Here is a 27,548-nt window from a genome sequence, read left to right on the forward strand (position 1 = left end):
AGACTCACCAGTAGTGGCAGCCAAGCAGGAAAGCTGAGAGCATTTTCTGATTCTTAGATGACTGCTTGGAGCACCCATATTCAATCCAAATGCCACTTATGTTTGTTTCTGAAACTGTATATAAAAGTGTATTTTTGTATACATAGAGATGTAAAATGGGCTGGAGAGCAGCAAAACTCACTTTGAGGTTTGGTTTTTTCCTGGTTTGTGATAGGGAGTTGAAGAGCTTGCCGTGCTCTTGTTGGCTTTTTCCTTGGTAGAACTGGTGGGAATGGTGCTTCCCTTCTTGACTTTGTTAGAAATCTCTGCAGGATGAGAGAACAGAAGCTTGAGTTCATTTTATTATTTCTGTTGAAGTATTTTGACATAGTTTGTCTAGTATGCAAATACAAGAGAAATGGAAAATTGACATTTCATTATAAATCCTTCATAATTTCTTGTTTAAGTTTTACTTTTTGTCCTCTTCAGTGTCATCCTATCTGTTGCTTCTACAGTTTCTCCAGTAGGCAATTTTTCAGTGGTGTATGACATGTAGGCGTTCAGTTGCCATTTATTTATTTCAAAATCTCTCATGAAATTTCATTAAAGGGTCTATTAGAAAAGATCTGAATGTGTGATGAGTTCAATGTGATTAACAGCGTTTACTGTGAAATTACCATATAAAGGTAAATTCGGAGTTTTAAAGGATGGCTTCAGCCATGCAGCAGATGTGCTGTGAAACCTATGCTGCCACTTTGGTGCTAGATCTTGGTTGTGTTTGTGTGCTGGGACATTTCATGTCTGGGCAGATACACTGCATAGCTTGATCTGTAAATGGCTTCTGCATTTTGCTGATTTGAGGATACACTCTGGTGCATCTTGGGTCTGTGAAATCTGTAAGGAAAAGGGCACTGCAGTGAACTGCTCATGGCTCCCTAATATCTGGTGAGCACACATGTCTGCAGGGACTTTGCCCTTCATGTTTCTGACAGGTAGCAAATGAACTGGATGTGTCAAATAAAGTGGTTCAGCAGCCTCAGTCTTCATAAGCTAAGTTATTTATTTTAATTGCTCTTGTTGTTTAATGAGGATCTTAACATTAAGGTATTTCCTCGGGTCTGTTTGGATCTATTTGAACTGAAGCAAGAGAATCCAGTAGTTCTAGTCTTACCCTACCATCTTGCCTGCCTTGGAGACAAAAAAGAGCAAGTAGCCCAGCTGAGAAATAATTTTTGTGTCTTGTTTGCTGGACATTGGAGACATGCAAGAATTGCAGAATGGTTGAGGTTGAGAGGAACCTCTGAAGGTCATCTGGTCCAGCTCCTTGCTGAGGCAGGGTCACCTAGAGCCAGCTGCCTGGGACCATATCTAGACAGTTTTCAACTATCTCCAAGCATGGAGAAACAGCTTTGGAACTGTTTCCAGCTAAGCTCCTACAGAGTGTGTAGGAGCATTGCAGGTGCAGGGCTCCCAAGGGACAGGGAGATGGGTTTCAGCTCAGAATGCACCCTGCATACCCACTGCCTTCCTTGATGACTGAAAACTGACAGACAACATCATCTGTGTGGAACATGTGGAAATCCAAATGAGCAATACTCTTCAACCCACACCTTGAAGAGTAAGATTTCTGTTGAAATAGGTCAGCTTTTATAAAGAGGCACTCCAGCACTTTTGTGTGGGTTTTGTAGTAGTACTTTGTAGTACTTCTTTTGGGCATACAAGCATACTCACCTAGGCTAGAGGCTGCTTTCAGGACCTGACCTAGAAGTATTCCAGTACTAAAAGTCTTTAAATCTGACTAGTTTCCACTGCCTGGAAGAAAGAATTCCCAGAGCAGGAATGTACTGAAATCACGAGCAGTAACTGAAGCAGCTCATCTATTCTGTTGTTCTGCAGGATGGTTTCTGTACATCTGAATGCCCTACCCAATTTTCTTCAGCATTACAGCTTCAACAATGAACGTACAGAGGCCACAGAGAAAAATAAAGTAGCTTTTGTTCCATGTCCCCTGTTCTCCAGATGTTCCATGCCATCAGGGAAGGGGCAGGGGTCAGCAGAGTATTGCAGTGGGTACTGCTCCCCCAGGGGCCGTGCTTCTCCGAGTTATAATCGAAGCAGGAATGTGCAGTGATCAGCATGAAAACTCTACTTCTTGGATGAGTAACCTTTATTTTTTTATTGGAAAAGTTTCCCACTGAGATCATCTGACGTTAAATTGTGTCAAGTTCACTCGTATTTTTATTGCTTTGCAAGAAAATTGATAGACAATCAGATAGCTAGCGCTGTGTTGTGTTTTCTCATGCTTGCCCCATCCTCCCCTCTGCTGGTATTCTTATAGGGAAATGCAGTCTTTTTAAATCAGAAAAGCCTTTGGTAGTTACTTTTATTTTCTGTAGTACATGTATGATTGGATAGCATCTGGCATGACTTCTCTTTTTTTGGGTGTGTTCTCATATTCTTACCTCTGAATCTTGATCCTAGGAGTTTCATAGAAGGATTAAGTGACCTGAAAAGTGAGCAATTCAAGCTGTCTCAGTTGGTGGTGCACAGACACGATACATGTCATTATTTTTTGTCTGAGTCCAAGGCAAACTCAAAATGTTTTGGTTTGTTTTGGTCTTTTTTCTTCTTCTATTAGTTCATGGGTTCAAAGATTTTTTTTTAACATATTGAGGTATTATTAAAGTGGACTTTCCTGGAAATTACTTTTCTTTTTAAATAGGGAAACCAGATTTGTGTGGCTGTTTCATAAATTCTGTTCCTTTAAATCAATTTTTCACAAAGGCAAGTTATGAAAGGGCTTATCTTGGTGCAATTTGAGCATTTTGTAAACAACCAGATCTTGGATGGCCTTAGCCCCACTCAGCTATGATATGCAAGCGGTTTTAAAACCTTCCTACTGTCTCTCAGAGCAGATGTGTCCTATTTCACAAGGCTGTATACTTTTGTCCCATTGTGTCTTGCAAATTATAATTCTGTGACAGTTTTTTCTCCTTTGACTTTTCACAAAGTGAGTCAGATGCAGCTCCCTTACGGCAGTGGGTGCTGTCCTTTGCTGCGCTGTCTCCTGGCCAGTGCCATGTCATGGAGCAGAGAATGCAGCACAGATGCTTCACGCCTGGCATACTCAGCTGTTCTGAGAATAAAACTGCAGCGTGCAGCTGGCAAGTTCTGCTGCAGGCAGCATGTGCTGGCTGTTCATGTGTGACCTTTTTGTACTCAGTAACTTGACTAACTCTGCTCAGAGAGTTTTTTTAAAAAAATCAGATGTGAAATTTAGGCAGCTGACTTTCTGACCAGAGTTCAGAGAGGTGGGTGAGCAGCATGGACTGCCAGCCAGGTTCTTGGAGTGTGGGGAGCTGCAAGGGATTGAATTACACTGGCTTAAGAAGTTTCTCTCTCCTCAGCTGAAAGTTTTGCCCCCACTGAGCTGACATGCAGCTCAACTGATCACACATGCTCTGCCAGACCAGTAGAAAAATCAGCTAAGTTGTGCTATTTTAATTACTGCTGCCACACCATAAACTGGGAAACACTGAATGCTGGCCTGAATAGTGCAGCAATCTATAGTTGTCTCAGCATAAAGGAATTACAAATTTTGACTCCTAATGAATAGTAACAGCCTTAAAAGTCAGACGTGTATCCACGTCTCTTGGTTTTTCTTACCCAATCACCCCAGCTGGTGACACAGTGAAGCAGTGTTCTTGCAGTAAGTCTGCTTGGCTGAAACATGGCTTCTCTGGGAGTAGTGCTGAAGAATGATCAAAGAAATAAACCATCTGTGGGAAGATATTTTATACAGGACCTTTAATAATTTACAATTACATATGCTATAATTTTACTTTAAGTTCAAAATCTCTTTTACCCAAAAGGCCAATCTACTTCATCTTGCATCTTTTTGCTGCCAATGCTTTGATGGGAGTTAAAGAACTGGATGAAATCTAGTTGTTGAAAAATGTACTACAAATTCTTACTGTGATTGGATGTTTGCTGAGCTGTACTTCTGAATAGCATCTAAGTGCCTTGTAGTTACTCATCTAGCTTTTTTTGAATGTATCTTTTCAGAAGACCTTAATAATCTCTTTATTAAAGTTAATATTTTATGCATGGAATCACTGACAAAAATGATTTTTCTTTCTTTGGCTAAAGCTACCCAGAGTGAGGAGCGGCTGTGTGCATTTAAAGACCCCTATCAGCAGGACCATGGAATCAGTGAGAGCCGAATCTCCCAAGAGAATGGCACAATTTTGTGCATGAAAGGTAGTACCTGCTATGGACTTTGGGAAAAAACAAGAGAAGGAGACATACATCTTGTAAAACAAGGTATGTAACAGTTCTGTTTTAATGCAGTAGTTTTGTTACTTATTTCCCTTCTTTGTGATCTAGCCATCTCATCCAAAGCTGCCCAGGTGCAGAACTAGATTTCTTGCACATTGTTGAAATGCATAATTTTAAACTCCCATTTAACTATTTTAAATGTGAACGGAATGTTTGTTTGAAATTAATAACTTCTAAAAGAGACCAAAGACATCAATGTACAGTTGAAAGAAGAAGTATTCAGATTTCTTCCTCATCCAGAGGAAGATGACTTTCTTGAATTTCAGTATATGTATTGATGTAATGATAAATTTAGCAGTAAGTGTCTTATTAAGTAAAAAAAAAATATTCATATTGATTGGATGTTTGCTTACAAAGGAAATTGCAGCTATATTTCAGATATCAGTGCTGCTCTGTGAGGAGAATGAAGGTAGGAAGTGTGGAGGGCCTTGCAATTTCTGGAGGCACGTTTTGATTATGATTCTCAGGGATTCTTCTCTTTTTTACTTGGATGCAAGTTAATGTAGTATAATGCTGAATGAAAATGCAGCTGGTGTTTACAAATAGCCTGTGGAGCTGTAGTCCATGATTCCTGTTTGATCTGGCAGTCTGCTGAAGGGAGCAGCTTGACTCCTCACCTCCGCCCCACTGCTGCCCCTTTCCCTCCCAGGTATTTGTGGATAAATACATTTAACTGCTGTTGACCATGCTTGGGAATGAACAGTTGCTGCAGGGACAAAGGACCTGGTATGAACCAGGCAATAAGCTGTGGTCCTGTAGAAGAGTCCAGTGATGCTGACAATGAGGAAGGGCAGAATTTTGAAAATTATGCAAGAAGCACCAAGCTGTAGATGCAGTCTTGTGGCCTAAGGAAGGGATTGGGTCACAACTCATTTAGTCTGTGGACTAGAAAATGGTGATATGGTCTGTGGTATCAGAGAGATGAGGAATAGCATATTTCTGCTTAGAAGGCTCAGAAATTCAGATTTCATCATAGTAAGGCAATAGCTGGACATTGGCCTTCTTCCCTGCCCACATTTTCTTCTCCTTGACCATGGGGAGTTCTAAAAGAAATTCTACAGGTTTTGGTTTAAAAGATGGTAGAAAAGTCAGACAAGCAGATTATGATAACTGTTCTCACCTCACTCTGTAATGTTTAATCAGGTAATGTATGGATTTCTGTAGGTGTGTTGATCCAGTCAGTAGAATTAATTTTATTATTACTTGGGGGAAAAAACAGTCATTTGCTTCTTTTTGCAGGTTGCTGGTCTCATATAGGAGACCCACAGGAGTGTCACTTTGAGGAGTGTATAGTTACAACCACCCCTTCCTTGATTCAGAATGGAACATACCGCTTCTGCTGCTGCAGTACAGACTTGTGTAATGTCAACTTCACAGAAAACTTCCCACCTCCTGACCCCACTGATACAACACCTTACAGTAAGTCAGATCTTTGTGTTTCTGTCTTTGCATGGTATAAAGATTTTAGGGAAAGAGCCTTCTTTTTGTGCTACTGTTAAATGTGAAACCTGTGATCTTTCTGTGTCACAGAGATGGCAAACAGAGCAGAGCCTTCCCTTAGGAAGTTTGTCACACTCATATTCCACATTGCTCCACAAATAATGAGCTAAATGCTTATAAGAGGATTGTTTGTATTGGCAACTGCTGAATACAATTTATATTTTTCAAAATGGTCTCTAATCTTGTGTGTTTTGATATTTGGATGCTCAACCTCATAAGCCTGTGCAGGTATTCAGAAGATTCATGACTTTGTTGAGAAGAGGCCAGTGGTTTCATTAACACTATGGTATCTTTGGAAAGTTTGGCCTGTCTGTTCAGTCATAAATCACAGGTAGTTTTGAGTGGTAGAACTGGTCTTGTATCACAAGTTCTCTCTAACAGTCTCTGAAATCTGACTTCTTTCTTTGACATATCTCTGGTAAGGGCTAACTTGGACATGCTGTTCAAAGAATATTAGTTTGAGCAATGTAATTTTCTTTTCAGTTATTTATTATCAAATCAGCCTAACATACAGATCCAAATAAAGGGATCACACCCCTTAACCTGGTAAGACAGAAGCAAGATCATAATTAGCAGGTACACTGTTACGCTGGGTTCCAAAAGTTAAGAACATGTAAAGAAGCTGAGTTAGTGGCCTAATCTAAACATTTGGATAACCTTCTCTAAATAAGAATTGTGAAAAGGAAGTTGAATAAAGTTAGGTATGTAAATGGAGGCACAACTGTTCTGTATGTCAAGAGTTCTTTATCAGTGGAAAGTATTTTGGGAAATGAAGGTGTGTAATTGGATAGCATTTACAGCTGTAGAATGCCAAAGGAATAGCTTGTGTTTAGGAATGATAGTGTTTGAATTAGCTTCAGTGTGAAGATGCTGATAGTTATCACTGGTGCTTTCTAAAATGGCTGTAGGGTCTGGTATTTGTAAGGACATTGGATCAAAATGAGGGTTTGGTTTGGCATGCTAAAAACCAGTGGTCTTTAACTTGGAAAGTGTGTACAGTATGAATGGGTAAAGAAGTTGCTAAAACATTTGGTTGACAGTACTGTTTGTAGAAGCAGTGAACAATGACCATTTGGAATCAGTGTCACTGTGCAGTGCAGAACAGACTGTGCTTGACTTTGGTAAGAGTCATGCCCAAATGTAACTGGAGTTAGTGTTGTGCAGGGAAATTAGACAGGAGGAAGAACACCTGTAAAGGTAATTCCTTGTCCCTTTCTGTCTCCCCAAAAGAGGAAGACCAGGGTATTACCAAATGATTTGGACTTGTTCTTCTCAAAGGATAAAAATTACAAGCTGAATTAATTCAGTTGTTGAGTGATAAGATCACCAAATAATTTTAAATGGATTTTTTGATACCAAAAGATCTATCTTGATTTGCAAAGGGGTGGGGGGGATGGGGTGGATTAAATCTGTAACACAGTCCTTAATTCACCCAGCTGTAATTGAATGCTGCAGTGTACATTTCTACTGACTCAAACTGTTTTGTGTTATTGTGTCACCTTCCATTTTCATAATAGGCAAATTTGGCTTTAGGCATAAGCACAAGCAAAGGAGGTTGCTTCAGAGCACAGTGTCTGTCTGCTTTGACTGGGCTAGGAGATGGAGATGGGCCATTCCAGCAGCAAGGATAGCCTTGTTTACCACTCTGGTGTTTTGTTTGTGAAGCTCTACCAATGCTGCATCTGACAGAGATGGGGCTGCTCCTGGCTCTTGACATCCAGCACTCTGGCAGCACCATTCTGGAGGTACAGGATACTTGAGAAAGCTGCAGGGGTGAAAAAACAGGGAGGCTGCAGCACACAGACCCCTGCAGTGTTACTGACCCACATTCCAAGTGCTGTTGTGTTCATGGTTTCTCAGCTCCTTCCAGAACCCATTTTGGTGCTGTAAGATTATATTTTGGCACGTATATTAAGTACAGAATTCTTACTTTGGCAAGGTTAGTTTTTATAGAATTGTTGGGAAGCTTTGTATTAGTTACTGGATACCTTTCTTGGGCACTCTTCCAGCCTGTTATAGTTGACAGAGTGCTGTGAGGACATTAGCAAGGTTAGCTACACAGGCTGTGCTAATCTGTGTTTCCATACCTTTTAGATTATTAAATTGAACAGGTCACAGTCACATGGGAAATCTGCTGCAGAAGGTTATTTCACTATAGCCTGTGAACTGTAAGAGCATTATTTTTCTTCTGTATTTTTGATAAATAAAGTTCTTGAATGGCCCAAAGTAAGGTAGGAGACCTCCTGGAACTGTACTTATGATCCTGGAAATGTTGAAGTGGAGGTGATTGGTGTACAATTATGTGAAGCCTGATTAATTCAGCCAACAGTTAACTAAGTATTTGTAAATGGTTTTTTTCTCATTTCCAGTGAAATCATACAGAATAAAAAGTTCCTGGAATGACAAGCAGGAATTCAGCTGTAGTTTAAAAACTAATGGAACTTGAAGACCTTGCTGATGATGCTAATCAATTTAAAGCTGAATTTTTAAGGAAAATTGCAGTTGTTCTTTTAAAGATGTTTCCTTGCAGCTATATGAAGGATCTGTGGAAACAGCAGAATACTGTTAGGCCCTTGAGCTAAATCCACCCAGAAAAAGAATGGAATAAAACAATTACTTTATACAATCTTTTGGTTGCCATTTTTCTATGATACTTAACAGTGGTGTGTTGAAAGATACAGCTAGACCATAAATGATTCAAGAAGACAAAATTAAGATCTTAATACATGTTAGATATATCAAATTATCATTGTCGTGACATATAGCAATTAGAAAAATTAAGTGTAACATTTAAGATAATGCCAATGTTGTTTTTAGGATGTCAAAACATTTATCTCACAACTGTATCTATCTGTATCTATCTATCTGTGTAGAACAGAACAGTTTGTTGTTGTTTTTTTTAATTTGTTTGATTAGAGTATAAATACATGTGATCCAACCTGTCCTGTAACAAAATTTTTATACAAATGAAAAATAAGATTGAGGACAAACAGGTTCTAGAAGCCTGAAATTTAATCTTTACTGCTTTCTAATGCATAGCTGGTAATTTAAAACAATCATACATCTGAGTAGTCATAACATTCATCTCTTGTATCTTAAAGATAATCCAGGCAGATTTGAGTAGCTGTTGGTTGCTAATCCCTCCAGCTAGAATTTTGCAAATACTGTAGGATGGGTGATAGTCTAGAAGCCACAGTCTGGAGTTATTAAAAAGGCAGAGATTAAGATAGCTGTTTCCTGATGCCAGGAGAAGTAGTGGTTGGAGAATGGTGTTTGTTTCTCATTTCAAGATTTGCCTGTGGAGTTTGGAGCTGCTCAAATGCAGATGTTCAGAAACAACCACTCATCCTCTATCTTCAACTTGCACTTTTGCAAGACAAGGGAAAGTTGTGCTTTCTTCTTCTGTGATCAATCTCTCATGGATAGATTCACTCTTCTTCCATCTTATATTTTCAGCCCTTAACACTCTCCAAAAAGGGGCAACTGTGGCTTCCTGGGTCATTGTGTTGAGATGTATTTACTTTGTTTGCCTTGTCAAATATTTAGTTTGACATGCTAAATATCTGCCTGTTATGACTACAAAATGCCTCCTAAATTCTGAGACTGTTTTGAAGACAAATTTATTAGTTCTTCAATCATTCATAATAGCCAGTTAAATAGAAATTAAGTAGCTAAAGACTTAAATTATCTCTCTTGTTGGTCATAGATATATTGCTGTAATGAAACATTCACATTAAAATAACATCAAGATGAAAGAGCAATTTTTAATTATTTTTTCCCTCAAGGCTGCTTCCTGGTGCTGCAAATAAATTAATGTAGCAACAACTGAGTGTTAAGAATGTATTTTTCTATGACAGGTGATGTATTTGTGTGATATGTGGAAAAAATCCCTGGCAGCAACAGTTGAGCAGTTACTGGTACATGTGGTTGAATGTTATATAGGGTTTTCATCTCATAACAGCAAAAGGTGGCTGCTACTTTTGGAGGATTTAGGAAACCTCTTTTAAATAAGAGCGCTGAGTTTTGGATAGAAAGAGACCACCTCACACTGTCAAGGAAGTTATTCTTCACTCTGTAACACTGATAACAGGCTTATCTTTCCAGTGTAACCTTCTTGCCTCTCTTTGCCAGCCTTCTTGCTCTGTACATGAAATAGCTATGTAAAAGTCTGTCTTGAAGGGCTCATGGAATTGTATGGAAACTTCGACATACACTGCAATTAAAAAAAAAGAAGTAATTACAAATGTATGTGGCTGGGACAGGTTAATTATGGTAGTAATGAGACAGTTTTCATTTAACTATTGTTTTTGAGAGGCAGCAGTTAGACTCATGTAGCCGTGGGCATGTGGCCCAATCTAACTCCCACTGAAGCTGAATTAGATCATGTCAGGCTAATTTTGGAAAGTTGTAACCCTGCTCACTCTCAGTTGTCTTGAACTGCTTTTTCTGGAGAACAGCATCCAATATTAATTTATAATTGAAATGTATTTACTTCAGCTGGGTTGCAGCACCTGAGCAGCTAAGTTTGTAGCTGATGTTTAAGCTGGTCTTTAATTTCTGATCTGCCTAATCTAAAAAAAACACTCTGTAAATAAACTTTTTCCTTCATGTGCATTATTCTTTTTGTTTTCAGGTAATTTACATGTAAAGAGGAAATGACAAACCTTTGCAAGGTGGCAGATCTTGGGTTTTAAAAGATGAAGGTGGGAGTGATCTGCACAAGGATTAAAACTTGTACCCTTGAAATGATTGGGAGTCAGTGAGGCAGCTATTTCTTCAGTGAGGAGGCGTTCTATAGTAAAACAGTAATTAAGGGCCTAAATATAAAAAAAAAAAAAGAAATTTGCTTTGAGACAATTAAGCATTTGATGCAAGAGGATGATACTGTGCCTCTGAGGAAGTTGCTTTAGGGGGCTGTAGAAAATGAAGTTGCTGAGCTGCTGAAGGAGATACCGGTGAATGTGCACGGAGATTTCTTAGTCCCTCTGTTAAGAGATTGTATGTGGAGCAGCTGATGGAGGGGGAAAATGAAATACAGGGCTTTTTTTAGCAATTTTTTAATATACTGGCTTCATTATGAAATATTTGAATTTTTAGCCAGCTGTTAACAAATGTGTGTTCTCCTGAACCTCCAATTTCTGTCTAAAATTTAGTGCTTAGTAGGGTGTTTTTGCTGTTTATTTTGTTACAGGAAACTAATTAACTGTGGAGGGGGCTGTGACACTGGGTACACATTGCTACAAATGCTTAGTGATAAGATTTCAGAAACGTGGGCTAATTAATGCTTTGTCTTGTATCATTGCAACTGAGGGAAAAGTGATGGTGGATTAGGGTTGGGGAGAAAGAGTAGAAGTGAAAGTTTTTGCAGGAAGCGCAGTATTAAAGCAATTGCTATAGAAGGTTATTTAGAAATTCAAGTGAAAGCCTTAGCTTCTGTAGAACCAGTGCAATGTTTTGCAAGTCTCTCAAGATAACTGGTAATGCTTGTCGAGTAACTTCAGCTTCCCATTAAAACTGAATCTATCAAAAGCAGAATCTCTTAAAGATTGTTGGTAGCAGCTCTTAGCTGTTCTAACTTCTAAGACATCATAGTCTCCTGAGATTAAATTTGAATCTTTACTGAATTTAAAAGTAAAGCTTTGATGTGAAATTGGAGTCTTGCATATGAAATGTTAGCTGTGAAGGCAAAACATACTTAGGCAGAAAACTGTATGTGTAAATTTTTTCTCTTACAGAAACATTTAATCAGGAAGATGAAATTGAAGTGTTTTACTTGCACTGACATTGAAATGTTTTGGAAATGTTTTTAAATTTCTTCTATGCACCAAACCCACAAAATGCTGAAAACCATGTTAAAAGAACAAACATGTTTGTTTGAAAAAGTAGAAACATTTCAAATATTATTTTTACAAAGACACCAATATCCCCAAACCCAAACACTCTTTTAAAATTTTTTCCTTTTACGAGTATGTTCCTTATTGCCTTGTCAGCCTCCTGTTGGAGCACGCTTGGTGGGAAAGGTAACTGCAGGAATTAGTAGTGCATTGGGACCTGGAAGGCCATGAGCAAGGATCTTCAGCAAAGTTCTCTTAAAAATATGCTGGAATCTAAATTTTTTTGGATGCGAGGTGGGATTTTTTCTATTTCTTGACATTGCAGTGTAGTGTGTTTGTTAAGTACTAGATCTGTATTTGTACTTTGTTTTAGGGGGCTAAATGTATTTTTCTTGAGTCCTTAGAGATTACAATTTCTCAAGTACCTGTGAGCATAACTTCTAGCTTATTCATTTGATACAATTGTCTGATCTGCATCTTTGTCACCCTTGAAGTAGCCTGCTTGTTTCTAGTACTCCACAGTGAATATTTTATTCATATTTAAGATCTAAAATTAAAAAGGGAAACACACATTTTTTGTAATGTAATCGCTGATTTTACCATCTTCAGTAATAGTGAAAACGTGCATTTTAAGTTAACCAATATCTGTAAATAAGTGATTCATAGTCTGTTATCATGTGCAGTTCCTGAGGCACTAATTTGCATCTCAGCTGGAAGTTACTTGCTTATGTTTTATGCACTTCTAAGACTTTAAAGATCTGCAAATATCTTTGGGTAATACAAATATAGTAATGATGCTCTTTCCATTTACTAGGAATGCTGTGTACTGTCACACTTTTATGTGTTGTATAATACATTCAATGTCATCTTTAGCTGATACCTTTTGTGACAGTGTGTGTTGGGGCTTTATTGTGAATGCCTTACAGACACAAGGTAAAAGTAGATAAGGCTTCTAGGAATTATACTTTTTCAGAATGCTCTAGTGGAAAGCTGGACTGTAAATAATAAAGGTACCAGATAAGGAATTGTTTCACCTCATCTCAAGGCAAAGTGGAGAGTAGACAAGGGTGCTATACTTTTTATGTCTTTATTCACATGCTGCAGTATGCACTATAATACATATATGCCAAATCATCATTATTCTAAACAAACCCTATGCTGCTACTTAGTACAAATAATTTGGGAAATAGGTAGGAGAGCTCTCTGGAAGGCAGACTGACATATCAGTGCACTTTTGGATGACATAGATCAACAGGCTTTCCAATGGTGATAGGCTTCAGTAACTATTGCTCAAATGTTTTAAGGCGGGTGCTGTAAATTTTAATATTTCAGTGGGAGTTAAGACTACAGCTCTGTGAAAGCATTTCTCCTTTAAAGACTCATGAAATTTGTTTAGGTAACTCTGCTCAACAAAGCATACTCAACTGAATTAGCCAAGGTAGTGTACATTGAAGTCATTGCCAAGCAAAATGGAAACACTGTTTATGTTTTGTGGATGTTCTGCTTGTCTGTGTCCCTGTGCTTTTTCAAATGTTTATTTTCACGTTGGCTGTGTTGATCTCTTGCTTTCCCTGTCTTGTCATGCTAAAGGCTCTTTGCACTGAGCCAGAACGGCAGAAATGGCTGTGCACAGGCTGCTCTGTGGCTCCAGCTCCTGACAGAGGGCATTAGCTTCAAAGTGCTGCAGTTGTGTCTCCCTGGGCAGCCTGGAGCTGCTGGGCTTGCTGTGAACAGTTTCTCACAACCCCCTTTGTCCTGCCGTGTTACCCACAAAGGATTCCTCAGGAATTTTAGCATGGCTCTGCTCTGGTTTTCTTGAACAGTTTTGCAATGAATGGAGTTAAGATTAAAAGGCACAAGAGCTCTGTGAAGTTTGATTATAAAGCACTGCTAGGTGTTGCCAGCTACTACTAATAAATTCCTACCCTATGCCCAGCACAGTAATAGCCTTTGTCCTCAGACTACTGGCATAGTAAGAGGCAGACTTGGGACTGGAGCTGTTAAGTGCTAAACAGAAGATCACTTATAAATATTGGGTCATTTGGTGTTCAGTGCTATTGGGCTCATCTGTGTAGAACAGTGTTTAGATCATGGAAAACCTTTCATGTCTTTTTCTTGCTCCTTAATTAGACATTTTCAGTAAGCCTCACTTGTTTCTGTACTATGTGCTAGTTTGCTGACAAAAATCTGATTCTCTGTCATGGTTTTGAAATAGATACAATTTATAAAGAAAGCTTCAGGTTCTTGGCATTTGATTTAGAATAACCTGTTAGCCAAGCTGCTTTTCAGTCTTACCTGAGTTGCAGCTGTAGCTCTGCACAATGCCTCAGAGGAGACTGAAAGTCCAGACAGACACTTAAAATGCTGGCCCTTCAAAGTTGGTCATTAATCATGTTTCCTTATTGAGCTGTTTTTGATAATTTTTTTTTTCTTTATATGAAAAATAATGTGGTCCAGAAAATCCAATATATTACTTAACATTGATTTCTGGCTACTTTCCTTATGATATAGCAATCACTGTATCTTCAGAGAGAGTGAGCTATCTGGAGGTAAAATGCTAATGACAGTCGCACGATCCTTGGAGCTCTAGGTAAATAAAGCATTTGCTGTTAAGAGTGTGATGTTGTTTCTAAGGACACTTGAATTACTTTTAGACAAAAGAGCTAGAATTTTGTAGGTTAGCTGCCAGGTGGCTCCTGTGGAGCAGAGGCTGGTGCAGAGCAGGGTGTGGGTGGAGATGGCAGCATTGCCCCCAAAGCAGGGAGCAGAGCTGCAGGCAGCCCTTGCTGGGTTGGATCTGGCTTGCAGGTGCTGCAACCAGAGCCTCAACTTGAGACTGTGCTTATCTTTGTATATATGCACTAAGAGACTCTTCTTTGTGGATTTGATTTCTTTCTCAGCTGTGCGGGTGGACCACCTTCTGTTGGGGGTAGAAAAAGGGTTAGGAGCTATACTTGATGGAAGCCTTGGATCATCTCTTTCCCTTCATCCTTTCATCATATCAGACAAAATCTTTGCATGTGGATGCATATTGGGGATCAGTGGTTTAAATTAGTTTTCCTTACAAGGAAAGGCTCACATCCTTATTAAAAGAGTGAATGGCAAATCAGCTAAGTGCCTCAAGTGTTTGGATTGTGAACATGTGACTAACTCTGGAATTCTCAATGTGAAGTTTCATAACTGGCCATCTAGGTCCTGACATATGTCATCCTTGCTATAGATATCTCCATTATTTCTAAAGAACTGAAATGTCAGGGTTGTTTTGAAGTTGCCTGAGGTGATCTGTTGGCTTTCTGGCTAACAGAGTTCCTAGAGCATCCAGGGGAGCCAGAACAATCATTGTGCTATCATGGTTGTGTTACCCCTGATTATACACCACTTGCAGGCTTTTGCAAAGCTGCAATTTCTCAGATGGAATAACTCCTGTTGTTGCTGTCCAAATGGAAGATGATGGCAGTGTATTCACTAAAATCTTGGTGAAGAGTCCTGTGGATGTAATTGTACTTAAACAGGGATTCAAGCTGATACCAAAGTCTGTTTATATTTGTGTTGGTTGTATAATGAAGAAAGCTTTCTGTGGCTAATAGGTTAGACTAGGGTGTGGTGAGTTCCTGAAAAAGTTATAAAGAGACCTGAATGAAGTTACAAAGAATAAAAAAGAATAAAAAGTTCCTCAATCCATTACTACTTTTGTATACCCATACTGAGTATTTCTTTGTCTTTTTATTTTATCTTGGTATTTTGTGGTGTTACTTTTCTTAGTCATGTTGCAGTTTTCTTTCTCTGATAGGTTTGGGAATGTTCCTTTCTTTCTTATGTATTGAATTAGCTGTTGTTGATGTATACCATTCACAATTATTATTTTTGCTGGTTTGTATTTAATAAATAAAATGAATGGTGAGGTGTTGCTATGGACACTAATACATAAGCATTAGAGTTAGGACACCAAGTGTTGTGTCTATTTTTGTGTGCGACAGAGACCTTTTTTGCCTTGTTGTAATTCTCATTTGGACTGCATTTTGTGATAGGAGATCTCATTTTTCATGTCAGCTGTTTGAGGTCTGCAGATGTTTTTTTTTGTACTTTAGCTTCCATGTTTTCAATATCAGAATAGGTATTGATCTTTCAAAAAGCCAAACATCAGATTTATTTAGATAGTCCATACATTTCTTTCTCAGAAGACCTGGTTTGTTTATCAGTGTTTTATTTTTGGGTATGAGATGTTTTCTTCTGCAACACATTTCTTAATTTGAAAGAAATCAATATAATAATTAGCCTTAAAATATAACTTACTGAGTTTCACCCTGTTTCAGTTTGTGTTCTATACTTCCATGCAGAATCAATTAATGGAAAAACATTTGCTGTATAGATATGTGTGAGAGACAGAGTTAGGAATTCAATCTTTAAGGGCAAGGAATGTACTGAAAGAGGGAAGTGTGAAGATTTTCCATTACTTTTGTTTTTGTTTCTTTTTTTTTTAATTGTGCTTTAGCTTTTTTCTCTTATTTTGAAGTAGAAAGAGTTGTAATTTTCTTAGAGATGTGAGTAAAGACTTCTTTTTCTAAGACATTAATATCAAATTGCAGTGAGATAGGAGTTTATGATCCAGTTCTTTTAAACTCCTTTGACATTCCAGTGAGGTGGACTCAGATGTTGAATCACTACAGTTTAATGCATTTATTTGAAAGATTGAGCCTTTCAAAATACTGCATATATGTTTCTTGGCATTATTATTTCTTGAAAGCTTCTGGAGTACCAGTGAATGATATTATACAGCTTTTGACTTTGGCCTGGAGTTTTGCCTTCCCTCGGCCTGGTGGCATGAGGCTCATTTAGGATCTGCTTGCAGGCCTCTAAGTGTTTTCTGAGTCTAGCAAAAAAATTCCTTGTTCCAGACATTGGTATTGACTTAAAGGTATATAGTTGGAGCAAGGGTGTAAGGTATCCTTGCATCCTGTGTGAAAACACTTCTCACTTTTGTAATGCTGGAGCAGGAAATACAAGTGTTGGAGCTGTAGCAGTGAAAGTAGTTCTTTCCCCATATGCCAAATAAAAATATTTCTTTTTCTCTTATTTCTTTTTCTCTTTGAGTTGTGGTTCAGTGCACTTTCTGTCTGTGTTCACAAGCTGATGTGTCTGTCTGAAGGAATATACTGCTGATATGTGCTCTAAACAGCTGAACCAACTGTATGGAGCCACTGTGATCATTTTTGCTTGGCTGTAGCTGTTTCTCCTACTGAAGCATTAACCTACTCTAAAAGTAGTGGTGCATGTAGAAATAGAGCTTTAAACCCCAATAAATTAGTACTAGTGTATTAAAACAGAAGCACAATTTTTATGTATGTATTCCTTTGACCTGGGGGGTTTTTCTCTTTAAAAAAATGAAAACCGATATAATACACACATAAAAACTTCAAAAAGAAGCAAAACCCAAATCCACCCCCTGCTCCCCAATAGAAAAACCAGACAAAATAACCCCCAAGCATGGAGAAAATAGCCACATTCACACCAACATGAACTCCTGACAGGGTAGACATTCAAACTGCAGGAAATACAAATTGGTTGTATTCAAACTGTGGTTCTGTTTTTCTCCATTTCTGTTCTCTGAGGATATAATTGCAGTGACTAAGGCAAAATGGATGATGCTGAGCCTCAGTGGATTGCACTGAGCAGTGTTCTTCCTTTGGATGCAATTCCAGACTGCTGTTTCACAGTGCTGTGGGAAAGCAGAGAGAACATGGTGCCAACTTACTGCAAATTAAGGCACGGAAGGCCAGAGAAATCAGTGACAGATGAACATTCAGAAAATATTTTAGCTGGTTTTTTGAGAAGTTTTTTCAGTGAGTCTGAAGAGTTACTTGAGTTTCTCTGTATCAGCAGGGTCAGCAGCCCCATCCTGCCCTGGTTACTTGCAGGTGAGGCTGGGCTGTGCCCCCCATTGTGGGTTTGGGGGAGCCCTGCTCACCCTGGGTGAGCCACTCCCAGCTGCAGAGCCATTCATGGCATCTGTGGAGCAAGCTGGAGCTGTGTGGGGGTGAAATAAGTAGAGACTGCAGGCAGGAGCATCACACACACATCTCTGAGTGCTGTGCCAGGCACTCTGGGGCTGCTGTCCCAGGCCCTGCCAGCCCTGCTCAGGCTGGCACAGGCACACAGAGCCCAGGGAGGTGCAGGCTGTCCCTGGCCAGCTTTGGAGGGTTAAATGGGACACTTCTGCCTGGCACCAAGAGAATAGTGAGTAAGAGCAGTGGGAGGGAGTGCATCAAGGAAAAGGTTTAAATTAATTTGAGATTTCAGTGTTTGGAGGGGAAAATTTTCATAATAGTCTTGAAATGTTAGATACCTGTGATGAAGACAATAATAATTAAATATTGCTAAGGGAGGGGAAACTCATAAATTGTGAATCCTTGATTTCACTAGATATTCCAGAATAGACCAAGGGAAATAAAGTACTAAAGATATCAGTCTGAGCAGGTTCTCCCAACTCTGTTGAGCTTGATCCTACACTGAGCTGGTGTGTAACACTATAGTCTGTAGAAGACTACTCAGAGCAGGGAGTGGAGTTGAGCACAGTCCTACATTTAAGAAGACTCTGGCTGTGTTGTCACTGTGCCATGATTGCTGTGGAACAAAAATTTCCTGTTGTATAAGGGGACACAGCACTAAGTATTTGATTAGCTGAGATCGTGTGTCCCCTAAATGTTCATCACATGTTCATTTTCTGCCTGCACACTTATACGTGAGTTGGTAGGTGGACATAAGCAGGTAAATTTAGAGCTTTTTCTAGTTTTTTCTACCTGTATAAGAATTGAAATTACCACTTTTTAGGCATTGATAGTGCTTAGGCCAAAGCTGATGAGTAGCCTAGCACATTTGATGCCAGAAGCGTGACATGAATTCCTTGCCCTGCCTTTGTAATCACTGTAATGGGTGATCTTATTCCCAAAAGTGCTGTTGGCATAATGCCAGCCTGTGTTATAATAGAGCAATTGAAATGAGATTGGAAGGCAGGCTTTTCCATTCTTTCTAGATGCTTATGGAATGAAACAGTTACAGGTAGGTGCAGGTTTTTGTGAGAAGCAGGTATGTTCTTGCAAATGCCATCAGCTTCCACCTCTAATGGAGCTATCTTTTGATTGTTTGGTGGAAATGTGGTCAAGTACTTGACAACTTCATACATTTTTGCAGTGGACTGTGCTCCTGACAGACCTTCCCAGGTGTTGAAACCTTTCAGGAAATGGCAGCTTAGAAAGAAAAGTAGAAAGTGTGTTGTGTAAGTGTCATGAAACTCACAGAACACTTGGATTTCCTTTTTTAAAGGATAGATTGGGAACCAGAACTCTTGTCTAAAACAATAATAAGACAATATCCTCTCAGAGGCATAACTGGTGCAATTACCTGTGAGTTGTTACAAGGAATAAGCAAGGAAAAAAAGGGAAAAAAAAAAACCCAACTATGAAACTGTAGTTAAGGCTGAAAGCATGGAGTTGATTTGCAATCATAAATCCTCATTTTTGTCCTGCTTATGTATATTCACTTTGAGGAGGCTTACAGAGTTGCATATTCCTAAATCTAGACTAGTGATTGAGGGTGTCTTAAATTTCAAGTGACCAAACTAGGATGTGTTAAAAGTGTCTTCAATGAAGTGTAGAAATGCTTTGATGGTGACCAGTTGGGAACCAGAAGAGCCATTTGAAAACCTTGCCTATAGCTGCATATATTTTGTGATGTGTTAAAGCAGGAGCACCTGTCAGAAAGGAGTCTGTCACAAGTTTAATTTTGGGTTTTTTTGTTTTGCAAAAAAAGATTTCTACTTGCTTAATGGGACTTGAGGTTTTTGCCTTTCATTTAATAGGATTTCATGGTACGGTCAGGATTTGAGTAAATTAGATTGACAGAAGACTTCTTTATATTCATTTTTTAAAAGGCTCCTTTTTCCATTGTAATTTCTACAGCATCTGTGTAAATAAGTGTCTTGTGAAGGTTTTAGACTTACAGTTTAATTGTACAGCATCATTGAAACAGCTGAAACCAATACTCAATGCTGTGACCAGTTCAGGGATTCATTTAAGAAAGTTTTTATTATGGAAAATATGTTTAAAGTAGAAGAGTTACAGAAGCCATATCATTCAATATGTTTTATTCAGTCTGTGAAGTTCATCTAGCAATCATGCAGATTCCAACATCGTTTGCAAGTCATTTCCATAGGATTATGAAATGTCTCCTCATGACCTATTCAGATTTGTGTTGAAATATTTATTCCTGGTTTGAAACAAGTTTGTTACTGTAGGGCAGACAGAACATGTTATACAAGTGAAGTCAGCTGTAACACGAATTGATAGCTTTGATGCCAGCCTTTGTACTTGATGGATGTATATTTATTTTGGCAGGGATGTTGCCTCAGATATGGTCCTTCCTCCCTCCCATGGCCTCCCTGCTGGCTGCTGGAGCTCAGCAGAGCCATGGCTGTGCAGCACAGCTGTTGGGCACTGCTGGGCTGGAACAGCACCTGGGAGTAGGAGGCAAGGGATGCCTGAGCTGGCACTTGTGCTGCAAGAGCTGAACATCAAACGGTGTCTATATTTCATCTGAAATCAAGCACTTAGATCTGTAGAGGGATTTTGCATAAGTGCAAACTAAGGATTGCTATTTATCATTATTGCCTTTTTCATCTTCATGCTATTTTAAAGTAATCAGAATAACCTTTGAAGTTAGGGGAGGTACTGTTTTTCCCATTATATAACTAGCTAACATAAAGCACTAAGAAGCAAAGTAACCTACCTAAGATCAGGCTGTTCTGTGTCAGAGCCAGAAACACAATCTAAGTTTCTCTTTGTTTTATATTTCAAGTTCTGGAAATTTTTTCTTTCCTTTAGGAAAAGAAAATGCATTTACACATATCTAAGGTGCACTTGTGTGCCCTCATACAAGATGCAGTTTTCTGTTTGAAGAAGGTCACTGCAGCTGGTGCCTTGGAAGCAGAAGCTGTGTGGCACAGGAGGTTATTGATTTTGCTGGGGTCCTCGGGAGGTTAAAGCCTTTCTCCTCTCTGGGCCTCTCACTGTGTCAGCTCCTGCCCTGCCACGTGCTGGCCCTGCCACTGCCTCTTCCTCACAGGATTGTCAGGTTCCCACAGCCTTTTCTGTCCTTTGTTTCCTTCTGCTTGAGGATGTCCCCAAATAGCTGTACCTCCTATCTGTGCAGTATCTTTGAGAGGGAGGCTCTTCCTGCCCGGAAACCATCTGAATCTCCATTTAAGCAAGGACAGTAGAGGGAAACAGCCCTTGCTATGGCCTCTCAGCTGGGAAGGAGAGGTGGCTTTCAGCAGGAACCAGGAGAGGTTCAGCTGCTCTGCCACCCTTCTCTGCTCACCAGCAGTGTCCTCAGGGATGGCCTGTGCTGGGTGGAACAGAGTGAGGAACAGGACTGAGACTCTGAGGCACCGATGCAGACTGAGTGAGACTGCCAGTGGTCCTGGGGAAGAGAAGGGGAGATGCTGTTCACATGTTCTGCAGGCGCCCTAGAGTGAGGCGGGAGGGGGAATTCTGTCTGATCCCAACTTTCTGCTTCATCACTCAATTCCTTCTAATAACCATTTCATCTGGGACATACCTGGTAATACCAACCAGTACGATGCTAGAGTATAGAGAAATGTAATGGTTATTTTCATCTTAAAATTATGGAAGACTTCAAAAATATTTTTCCAGTCCTAGAAAAAGCATTTGCTAAAGTTAGAATATGGCCAGGTAGAGATGATGATTGGGGAAAATAAGAGAGTAAGTAGGTAGGATTAATCGGAAAACAGGACGTGTACATTCACGCTACATTCTCCTTCTAAACCATGATAGCAAGAGCTAGAGCAGATGTGTACCTTTTGGCAAAATACAGGCATTGTCTGAATTTGTATTAGCCAGACAAAACAATCTTTTACTAAGTGTGAATGTTTCTAAAATATCAGACAGGTTTAACGCACAACTTTGTAGTGTAAGCCTTCAAATTTAAATTTACAAAACCTGTTATGTACAAGAATGTACGCTCTACAGAGTTGTACTAGAAGTACAGAAATATGTTCCTGAATTAAAGAGAGTAGGAGAAGTTAAGTTTTAGTACTATAATACTTGCTACACTTGAGGATTACACTTGAGGATTACAATATTAAGCTGATTTAGGGTATTACATCTGGAATACCAGGACATAAACCAATCGTATAAGGGAAGATTTTGTCAGAACTCGTTCTTACCCTGTTTGTATTGATCTTGGGCTTCTACTTGAAACAGGTTGGCCGCCTAAAATTGTGCTATAATTCAGATTTCTTTGCATGCTTAGGGAAATGTTTTGGAATAAACACCCTGTATAATCATGTCTTTTAATAAAATCAGTTCATTCTTCATTGCCCGTTGCTAAGGTTGACAAGAGAGAAGAGCTATTGCTGGAAGGCAGTGAGGGGAGGTGTGCAGCTGTGCTGCCAGGCCGCAGGGCTCGGTGTCCCTGCCCACGCGGGAGCAGCAGCACAGCTCTGGCCGTGCCTGGGAACGGAGGCGCTGCCCCTCCCTCGGGTGTGCCCGGCTGGGACAGGCCCAGCGTCCCGCCCTGCCGGCCCTGCCTCCCTTCCCACCGCGGAGGGTGCCGGCGGGGCCTGGGTGTCTCTGGGAGCAGGGCAGCCCGACTGCCGGGCGGACGGCATTCCTGGCCTTCATCGCTCCTGCAGACATGAAAAATGCAGCACCAGGGGTCTGAGCTGCCTTTCCTGAAGGATCTGAGGGGTTGGCTGGTAGCTCATCTGTATAAAAACAGGCGTTTCAGTGTTTTGATGTAATTTTTTGGGCTCTATTTTTGGTGCCTGGGAACATTACAGACATGGAATATGTGGCTATTCAGCCTGTTGGAATTAAAATAACTTCAAATATCTTTAAAGAGGCTTTCCGAAGCGCTCATTTTTTTCCATTGCAGCACATGTAGTTTTTGATCCAGTGCATTGCAGAGGCTGGAAGTGTGCCATGTTAAAGCTGGTGTTACCATTTGGTTTGATAAGCAGGAAGTCCTGTTGGTCCAAGATGAATGTAAGGGGATAATGTAAATGTTATTTTCAGCCTTTTTATTAAAAAACATTTTTCTGACTTTTGTTTCAATATGGAAGATGTCCCCAGTATGTTGTTAAGTGCTCAAATTAGCTTTCCATTTAGCTTGAAGGTAAAGTTGAGGTGTACTCAAAAACAGTTTGACTATAGAAGCAAGATACTTCTTTTATCTCTCTAGTAATCAAATATTTATTGGTATATAGGGAACTTCAGAAAGAATAACCTAGATTTAGTTTTGTGTTAGGGTTGCTATTTATTTTACATACATCATGATTATAAGGTTCTATTCAGTAGTGTTAGAAATTATACTGAAGATCTCTGAACTCCCAGAAGAAAAGGCAGGAAGAGAAGTTTTGTTGGGTTTTGATGAACTCATTAATTTCTTCTGCACACGTGACAAGTTGCTAATTCACCTCTCTGTATCTAGTCATCAAAGAAAGAGCACTTAGGGATTTCATAACCCACTCTCCTGCCAAAGACATTACCACTCTTGCTTCATTTTTGATTTTGATGTATCATGGCAATCTTCAGCATCAAAAAAACCTCCAGATTGGGTGCTTGGTGGCAGCCAGTACGCCAGTACACCAGAGAAGGACAGAGGAGGGCTTTTAGAGACAAAGCTTGCATTCAAACTACATTTTCCAGCAGCAGATTTTTGAAGAGAGATCTGCCTGCTGAAACTCTGCCACCACGGATGACTGACTTCCAGCTATAGCAGGATTCCTCTGGAGCACATTATGGGAAATAAATTTTACAGCCCAAGATGTTTTGAGGCATTCACTGAGGAGGCAGATGGATCTGTAATGCATGAGTGACAGGTTTTGATGTTACTGCAAGTCTCATGAGAGACTGGTGCTTTCTGACATCCAGGTTCCACACAGTGATGTGATTATGTGAAAAGTGCATTAAAATTTTAGCTCTCCCGATGTGGGGAAAAATATGAAAAGATTGTCATAAAGGGCACCTTATGACAATGAGTTTATAAAATTTTATATAAAAAGTTAAAATCAGTCAAATATGATGATGCTGAGTGCAAAGTGGAAACATATTTGTGACTGTTTAAATCTTTTCTTCAAACACTGTAATGATTGGAAGCAAGTGCAAATTATCTGTTTCATCTAAGCCAATAGACTAGAAACCAGAGACTTGCTGTTAAGTCCAGGGAAAACATCCATTTTCAGTTATGAAAGAAAACTGCCTTAGGGTTATGGATTGGCAGGATTATTCTGTTAAAGAATGTTGCACCATCTCCCACAAAAAATACAGTTCCCATTGTGTTTTCCATCTGCGTGTGCACTGTGCTTCCATAGAAGTTATCTTGCCAACTTCATTGTGCCTTCAAGTGCCTCCAAAATTTTATGTGAAAGAGTAGTTCCTAACCTTAACTTTGGTTTAAGTATTGGAGATGGTCATGTTTATAACATTTTGTAGTCCTACTACAAAATTTTGACATGGATCTTAATTTTATTAATAATTTGTCAAATGCTTACAGAAAGATGCAAACTTACCTCTTATACATGGGTTCATAAAACAGAATTAGGGTAATAGTTGATTTAAAACATGCACCTGTAAAAGCTTAGGTCAATAGCAGAAGTTGTTAGGAAATGCTATTTTTTCCTTTCATCATTCTCAGCTATACATAGATTTAATAGAAAATTTGGAACAGCTCCTGCTGGAGTTTATTGTAAATGTCTGTAGACCATATTTTAAAGGTATTCCAACCTTGTAACTCCAACTGAACAAAAAATAATATGTTTAAATGTGTAGATGGGACTCTTGTTTTCATTATATGATAATCTGACCTGTGTCCCTGGTGTCTAAAAGGCTACTAAATTTTTTTGTTAAAATTTTGTACTTTTTTTCCCCTTACATGTTTTGTCCCCTGCATTAAATGAACTTAGAATTTACATAAAACAATTTGGGTTGTTCTGGCACAGTGCTTATATCAGAGGCTTTCTTGTCATTTGCTCCAATGTGATGAAGACTGTACTCTGTTGCTGCAGGACAGTGGATCAGGAATGAAGCAATGGTCACTTGGTCAGAAAGAAATGTTGATTACTGTGCAGAAAGGAGGAGAGGAAAAAAGACCTTGTGATGTGTTTTTGTTTGGTTGGAATGTGCTGCTAGAACGCAGTAAGGGATGCATGTTTTACTAGTTGTGGAGAATTCTGAGGACACGTTTGATCCAAGCTTTGCGTAGACAAAACAGATAAGCAGATTGTAATTGAGGTCTGTGAGCCCTTGGAAAAGATTGCTAATTGTATGTTTTTTCAAAGGATCAAGATCTTATCAATGTCATGAAAATTGTGCAGGACTACTGGGAAAAGAAATGTGACTTTAGAAGCAAGTTGAATTAAATATACTTGAAAGGCCTCTTTCTGATGTGCAGAGCATATTTGCAGTTATCTGCAGCTGAGGGCCACATTGCCCCCACCCTGCAGTCTCCATCTCACACTGTGCTGGTGACAGAACCAAAAGCTTTTCCTCTTCCTTCTGATCTCATCCTTGCTATCACTGAGATTCCTTCATGGAAGAGCAACTTGTGCACCAGATTGGCTATGAACATATTGAATCTATCACATCAAAGAAATAGTTGGAGGATGGCGTGAAGACTCTGCTTCTTTTTAAAGTGATCTGTACGGGCAGATCTTTTGAATCCCTGTGTAATTTTACTGACTTTGATCAGAGTCCATACAGCTGTAGTTGTTTTGAACAATCAGATGTCACTGTTGTGCTGTGAGGGTTCAAGCATGGTGTTTTCCTTATTTGTTAAGACTAATGTTGCTACTTATGTGTGATATGGCAAATTAATTAAATGTTAATATTTTGGTACTGATCGGCTTTAAGATCACTTCGCTTTTGATACATAGCTACCAGAAATTCTGTGGGAACATAGGTAATTACTTTTAAAACTGGTTTTGATTATATAGAATAATTGTATGTTTGTCTAAAATGTTTTATACAATGCGTCTCTAAACTTAAATACACACATATATTTTCTAGAATTATTTACTAGTGTGTGGCAGATACACAGCTGTGAGTCATTTACATGAAGAGCAGGCAGATTTCTGAAAATGGAATGAAAAGCTTTAATAGCACTATAGAGATCTGGTGGAAATTTATGTGCAAATGCCCTTTATTATATGATCACCACCACGTAAATATGTAGCTTTGAAACAGCATTCCAAAGCCCAAGGTTTCATATTCAGATATTAGAAGGAAACAATGTCATTGCTTGCGCAGCTTCAAGGCCATATCCTTTTGTGTGTTTGTGTTGGGATACAGCCTTTAATTACACAATCAGAATTTCTCCCTTGAGATTCCTAGTTTTTCAACTTGGTTAACACTTAGTGCCTCTTCCCATGGCTCTCTTTAGATGTCTCATTGTAATAGTGACCTCTCTGGTGTCCCAGGCAGCTCTCTGGCCATTGCAGTGTAGCACCTTTGGTGTAGGGTTAGAGAGAAGATTTCTGGACAGCTTTCAGCTGCCATAGGGAAGAGACTGTCCTCCCTTCTCCTCATTTCCCATTCCATTTGCTTCATGCCCTCTCATTTCAGTAATAGTACTGGGGAAACAATGTGTTGAATGGTGAAATAGGAAATATGAGAACTTGCCCGGCTTCCTCACAGTTCATCATCCAGGCTGGAATGTTTCTCCAAGAGCACAGATGTGGGTGCTTGACCTGATGCTATGGTGGTGGTTGGCAGTGGTGGGTTGGTTGGTGCTTTTTCCAGAGCAGCCTCCTGTCTGCAGGTCTCACAGTATTTGCTGAAGGGGAGGGAAGATAGAAGAATGGTGCATCCCCTTTCTGGCTCCCAGGAAGGAGTTCTGTATGTTTACAGACTCATTTGCCATTGGCTCTTGTTACTTGGCTTTGCCTCAGTTTTTTTCTCATTTCTCACAACTTTCTTTGGTCATAGGATAAATGCTGATTTTAAATTATGGAAACAGGAAGCCTGCAAAATAGGCTTTAATTTTTGAAAGTTAAATTAGAGAGAAAAAAGTTTTTTCAAGCATAGGCACAGTTGGAATACTTTTGCATTAATTAATATTACAAGCTTATGTTTGTAATGGAAAAGTTACTTTGAGTAAAAAATATTGTTCTTCCTGATGCCATTAGCACTTCTTCATATATTATTCTTCATTGTATGTCATTCCTGGGGAAGGTTAGGAAGTTAGGCAGTTTGACAGCTTCCATGTGTGGTAGTATGGAAGCTTAATCCAAAAACCTCAATTCATCAAAGATACTGTATAAGTGCTTGGAAAACGTTATGGCAGTCATGTCTGAGAAAAGGGAGAGAAATGCTTCATGTGGTAGAAGTGCCTGCAGGGAGTGTCCCAAGAGCAGGGCTGGGTTCAGCCAGATGACTCACTTCTAAGTGAATACTGGAAGCATTCCTCTTCATGGTTTGCTCTGAAATTCATTCCCAATTATTTGTGTGTACCTTCTCCATACACAGGAGCTGTTGTACTCGGGTTTTGGAACCTGAAAACAAGCCCTTTATTGATGATGAGGTCAGGACACTTCTGGGAATGGTGGCTTGTTGGCTACCAGCTGCTCCCCAGCCAGAAGGAGGTTGTCCTTCTGTTTTGATGCGTTGTGCTTTGTTTCTTTTTCTTACTTAAAAAAAAATAAATTTACACTGTCTGCTTTGATATTTCTTTGTGATGGGATTGGTAGACTGTAAGAATAACTAGCAAAATGTTCCAAGACAGAAGTGTGTACATGCTGAGTGTCCTCCACCTGGAATCTCTGCACTGCTGCTTGTAGAGTCAGTAGATCTGTGAGCAGTGCTCCCCTTCCCATTCAAGTGGGGT

The 27,548-nt window shown here is 39.4% G+C and overlaps 1 protein-coding gene across 2 annotated transcripts in view; it reads left to right on the forward strand.

Annotated features, from left to right (window-relative positions):
• The window catches only part of BMPR2 (bone morphogenetic protein receptor type 2), a 104,116-nt gene that overhangs the window by 48,039 nt on the left and 28,529 nt on the right, over nucleotides 1-27,548 (forward strand). For both annotated transcript variants that reach the window (XM_058810009.1, XM_058810008.1), the window contains exons 2-3: nucleotides 4,129-4,302; nucleotides 5,557-5,736. In XM_058810009.1, the coding sequence (XP_058665992.1) occupies nucleotides 4,129-4,302; nucleotides 5,557-5,736 (354 nt within the window). The remainder of the gene's footprint in view (nucleotides 1-4,128; nucleotides 4,303-5,556; nucleotides 5,737-27,548) is intronic.

The sequence above is a fragment of the Ammospiza caudacuta genome, chromosome 8 (genome assembly GCF_027887145.1).
Source record: "Ammospiza caudacuta isolate bAmmCau1 chromosome 8, bAmmCau1.pri, whole genome shotgun sequence".
Lineage (NCBI taxonomy): Eukaryota > Metazoa > Chordata > Aves > Passeriformes > Passerellidae > Ammospiza > Ammospiza caudacuta.